Source organism: Podarcis gaigeae (genome assembly GCF_964106915.1).
Source record: "Podarcis gaigeae genome assembly, chromosome: 8".
Lineage (NCBI taxonomy): Eukaryota > Metazoa > Chordata > Lepidosauria > Squamata > Lacertidae > Podarcis > Podarcis gaigeae.
The window spans coordinates 6,067,985-6,072,856 of record NC_139684.1 but is presented as its reverse complement, the minus strand read 5'-3'; the positions used below and the strand labels follow the sequence as shown (position 1 = coordinate 6,072,856).

The 4,872-nt window shown below is 54.3% G+C and overlaps 1 protein-coding gene across 1 annotated transcript; it reads right to left on the bottom strand.

The window, feature by feature from the left end:
- Positions 1–102: 102 nt before the first annotated feature.
- On the bottom strand, positions 103–3,657 carry NUDT18 (nudix hydrolase 18). Its single transcript, XM_083753365.1, has 3 exons — positions 3,100–3,657; positions 2,577–2,790; positions 103–1,176 (listed from the first exon to the last, which is right to left on the bottom strand). Exons 1-3 carry the CDS (start codon positions 3,364–3,366, stop codon positions 572–574), a joined length of 1,086 nt encoding a protein of 361 aa, XP_083609491.1. The 5' UTR covers positions 3,367–3,657; the 3' UTR covers positions 103–571.
- Between the last annotated feature and the right edge of the window lie 1,215 nt (positions 3,658–4,872).

Below are 4,872 nucleotides of genomic sequence, written 5' to 3'. Positions count from 1 at the left end.
CTGGCTTTGCTCACGCTCATGTTTAGGACCTGTGGGAAGTCGCTGAGCCCCCTTTTCTCATTTACAAACAAGAAGAACATGCAGAAACAAACAGTAGAACACGGGGGGAAAGTAGCCTTTTTGTTTTATTTTTACCAAGCCTGGCTGGATTCTACAAGGCTGCAAATCATCCATAAGGGTGGCAAGAGCTCTAAGCTCCTCCTGTCAAGGTCCTTTTTCTTGCAGCTGTGGGGAGAACCCAGAAGCTGGGCATTTGGGGGTGGCATGCACAGGCATTGCCATGCTCCTGGTGTGGAAAGGTGGAAGAATCACAGCTGTGAGCTGGCACTCTGGAGCAAGAAAAGGTTAATACTCCTGGCCGGTTCCAGAGTTCAGGCGCCATCAAGCCCTCAGCTGTTGTGACGTTTCCTGCAAAGGCACCAATGCAAGGTGCCCTCTGTGGCACCACAGACTCCCAACGTCCCTCATTCCAGCAAACAGCGAGCATTTTTGACCCAGCTGAGGCTCCCCCAGGGACCCTCGCCTGGCCCAAGTCACCAAAGTACACACCCCGTATCTCGACGGGGGTGGTTCAGCTGTGAATGGGGACAAAGGACTCTTCATCAAGCCTCTGCAGGATTCGGCTCCGCAGGGCCTCATCCTCCACCTTCCGCCAGAGGAAGGCTCCACTCTGCAACGCCGGGGGCGCTTCATTCAGCCACCGTCCCTTGTCGCCTACAGCCGCCATGACGTTGAAGCAGATCCCATCGCTCTGCCCGGGCTCCTTCCCGAGATGCTGGACTCCAAGCAGGCCGTGGATGCGGACAGGCACCTGGGGGTGTGGCAGGGAGTCCTGGAGTAGGCGCTGGATGTCCCCCAGGAGCCTGTGGCCCAGCTGTGAGGGAGCCAGGCCACTTGTGGCCAGAGGAAGGCCTGGAGCCCCCGCTGTCCCCTGAAGCACCCACAAGTCGCCACTGCTGCCAACGCAGACAAGCAGCAGCCGCTGGCAGATGAAGGCGCAAGGCAGCTCCACGGGCAGCGTTCGCGGGTGGGCCGGGCTGGCTTGGTACCGCAGAGCCAGCTCTATTAAGGGCAAGATGTCCCGGGAACGCAGAGGCAGGGAGGGCGTCTCCCGGTTCCACCACTGGGCCTGCAGGGATTCCGCGTCAGCTTCCTGAAGGCTCTTCAAGGCACCACCTGGAAGAGGGAAGCAGCCCGGGGTTAGGTGGGAGTCGAGACAATTGTGCCATGTGTGTGCACCCACAAGGATGGATTTTCTCGGCTATATGCCAACCCGATCCAAGGTTCACTTTCCTTGGAGACGGGTGTTTTTAGGATACATGTGAAGGCCATTACCTTCCAGAGAAACTTGCTTAGCAACCTCCTCTAATTAGATTGAAGTCCTCACTGGGTCCAAGACCCCAAGAATCAGAAGGGACTCATCCAGTCTGACCCCCCACCCCAAAAACACTCCAGATGTTCAGAAGTGGCCTTGGAACTCAGCCACACCAGGACACCCTACTTCTTGCCCAGTTTAATGCTTTGTCCTTCACTGGGGAAGGGAAAAACACGGAGCCCCAGCTTGGAGAAGGGATTCATGCTTTGCAAAGGCACTGTTAGGGCCCAGCACTTTTGCCCTGGGTCCCAGATCTCCTGCCCCTGTCCTGGGTCCCTTCTTCATAAGACTTACAGGGCTGGTGAAAATGCTGAAAGGCCCAAGGCCAGCGAGAACTCAGACCAGTGGTTCCCACAGTGGGTGGTAATGTCCGGGGGGGGGGGGGAGGCGACAGGATTACCTGGGAGGATGCTAAGAGGCAGCAAGGGGGGACTGGAGGCGGGCCCCTCTGAGGGGAGGGCATTGATGGCTTATTTAGGATTGACCAGGCTGGCACCTCAAGTGAAACACCTTCCTTCGTATTTACTGCTCTTACTGCTTTCAAAGCTATTTTGTTTGGTCGCATTTGTTTGTCTTTAGGATTCTAAATTATCACAAGTCGCCAGATAGCCAATTATTGCTAACAGCTATTAATTTTGTTATAAATTAGTTACTGTCCATCTGTGAAGTTTTGTGTATGTTTGGGAAGTACATAAATGCAGACATTTCATGCTATAAATTTCCTTCATCTGTATGTTTTTGTTAGTAAGAATGTATAAAAATACTTTTCATGCAAAATTCTTTGTTGTATATATATTTTAAGCTGCAAGATTGGATCAGAGCATGTGTTTAATTTTTTTGAATAAATGTGCAACTAATTCTTACTGTTTTGATTTTTTGTGTGTCTTATTATCTTCCTTAGTGGGTGGTGCAAGCTGCTGTTCTGGATAATGCTCTCTATAGGATAGCATTGAAGAAGTTTTGGAAGCACTGCGCCCCAGATGGGCATCTCTGCATGCAAATCAACTTTTGCAAATGCATGTCCTGGGTCTAGGGAGGCCCAGCAGGCTTCCTGAATTCCTCTGCTGTTGTTGCAGCCCCGGCTGGGTCTGCCCAGGTGCATCGTCCTTGCATGCATCGAAGCAGGGCACCTCTTGCCAAGGGGATAACCCCGACCTCCCAACCCGCTCCAAGCCCCCCTTAGATGCGTCCGGGCCAGCACCGGTGGGTCGGGCGAGGAAGACGAAGCGGATCCAGGCGGGGCCCCTCTCCTCCACGGCCAGCAGGGTGAGGGGCTGGCACTGCAAGCCCGTCTCTTCTTGGACCTCCCTCCGCATGGCCTCCACGATGGTCTCCCGGGGCTCCATCCGCCCCGCAGGCAGGTACCACCGCCCGTGGCACTCCCGCTTGGCCTCCTGCATCATCAGAACTTCTCCCTGTTGGGGAAGGGGGCGAGGAAAGATATATAGACATATGGGAGGGGGGCTGTCAGGAAGGGGCAAGGAAAAGGACGGCGCCCCCCCCCCCGCCTCCGTGCGTGCGGGCTTGTGGATGCTGCAAAGCAATCTGGCTGCGTTGCTTTGCCTGGCGCGCCGTCGAGGGGCCAAGGCAAGCCAGCCACGTCCAGCCTGGGGGGTCCTGGGCAAGCGGGCAACGCTGGGCAAAGCAAGGGAGAGAGGGGAGCGCCTCCCCCCACCCCGAGAACAGCCGCAGCATCAGTTTCTCCTCCCGTCCCGCAGCCGCACCTCCTCGTTGAGCAGGACGGCCAGGACGATGTAGCAAGTGTTCCTCCGCAGGCGCGCCGGCTCCAGATCGCGGCCCTGCGGCGGCGGCGCCACCACCGGCCAGCCCCCGCCGCCCAGCACCGCCGCCACCTCCTCGTCCTCCGCCCCAAGACCAGCCGCCAGCGAGGACATCCTCGCCAGGGGCGCGGAAGACGCGGGGACGGGGCGGGCGCGCGGAACTCTGCACGCGCTCAGGGGCTCGCTCGCTCGCGCCTGCTCCCGGGGCATGGAAGGCGGAGGGGAAGGAAGGAAGGAAGGGAGAGCGGCTGCTCAGGCCGTTGAGGGGCGAGGCGATGGGGAAGGAGCCGCCTCTCCAGCGCCAGCTGGCTGCTGCGCTCGCTTCCTGTTGGACAGGGACAGCGTCAATCGCCTGATGACATTATGACGTGCCTGGTAGTCAGACGTTCAAAAAACAACACCACCGCTTCGCTCAGCTGGTCATCTCAGAGGAATCGAACATCAGAGCAGCCTGCCGGATCAGAGCAGCCCCCTGTTCTCACAGTGGCCAAACCTGCAAGCACGAATGGGGCGCAAGAGCCCCTTCCCTCCTGCGGTTCCTAGCAATTGACATTCAGAAGCATTGGCTGCCCATGAGCGTGGAGGCAGAGGGTAGCCAGCCCTCGATAGCCCTCTCTTCCTCAAGGAATTTGTCTAATCTGCTGCACTTCATTTTATCCGTCATGAATCTTCCAACATTCAACTTCACTGGATGCCCAGGAGTTCCTAGTTTTCCTCCCTTATGAGAAAGGGAGAAAACATTTTCTCTACCAACTTTCTCCATGTCGTGCATTATTTTATAAATTTCTCTGTCACATCTCACTTGCCTTTTCTCTAAACACTCAAGTCCCAAGTGCCACTACCATTATGCACAAGGGAGTCTCTCGAGCCCCTGGATCATTTTGGCTGCCCTTTTCTGAACCTTTCCCAACTCTAGTGTCCTCTTGGAGGTGAGGCAACCAGAGCTGTACACATTACTGCAAGTACAGTCACACCTTAGATTTATTCAACAGCATTGTATCAGCAGCTTTGTTTTCATTTCCTTTGCTGATGATCCCTAGCGCAGAACTTTTGTTTTTTTAGCCGCTTCACCCTGCACCAACATCGGACTCATGCTGTCTACTATGACCCAAAGGTCTCATTCCTCTTCAGTCACTGCCAGTTCAGATCCCATGGTAGATATGTGAAATTCAGATTTTTGGCCCCAACATGCATCATTTTACACTTGTTTGCATTACATTGCTTTTGCCAATGTAGCACCCATTATGTTGGGCAAGGTCTTTTTGAAGCTCTTCATCATCTCTTTCAATCATCAGCAAACTTGCCCACCTCACTGCTCATTCCTAACACTAGATCATTTATGATTATGTTAAAAAGCACAGTTCCCAATACCGACCCTTGGGGGACTCTACTTCCTGCATCTCTCCATTTAGAGAACTATCAATTTATTCCTTCTTTGCTTCCTGCAAGCTAACCAATTCCTGAACCACAAGAGGTCCTCTCCTCTTACCCCATGACTGCTAAACTTACTCTGGAGTATTTAGTAAGGGACTTTGTCCAAGCACAGTATCTCAACCATCTTGACCTGTCTAGATGGCCTGTTGACACTCCCCAAGAGCTCTAATAGGTTTGTGAAACTGGACTTGGCCCTGCAGAAGCCTTGCTGGTTCTGTAGGGCTTGTTCTTCCACATGCTTGGTTATATTATGCTTAACAATACTTCTCACCAGTTTTCACA

Bases quoted from the DNA above. Each gene is read 5' to 3' on its own strand.
- NUDT18 (XM_083753365.1), bottom strand. From the start codon at position 3,366: ATGCCCCGGGAGCAGGCGCGAGCGAGCGAGCCCCTGAGCGCGTGCAGA. The intron at 2,791-3,099 runs GTGCGGCTGCGG...CTTCCCCAACAG, and splicing joins CCGTCCTGCTCAACGAGGAG to GGAGAAGTTCTGATGATGCA. The intron at 1,177-2,576 runs GTGCTGGCCCGG...TCCCTCTTCCAG, and splicing joins CTTCCTCGCCCGACCCACCG to GTGGTGCCTTGAAGAGCCTT.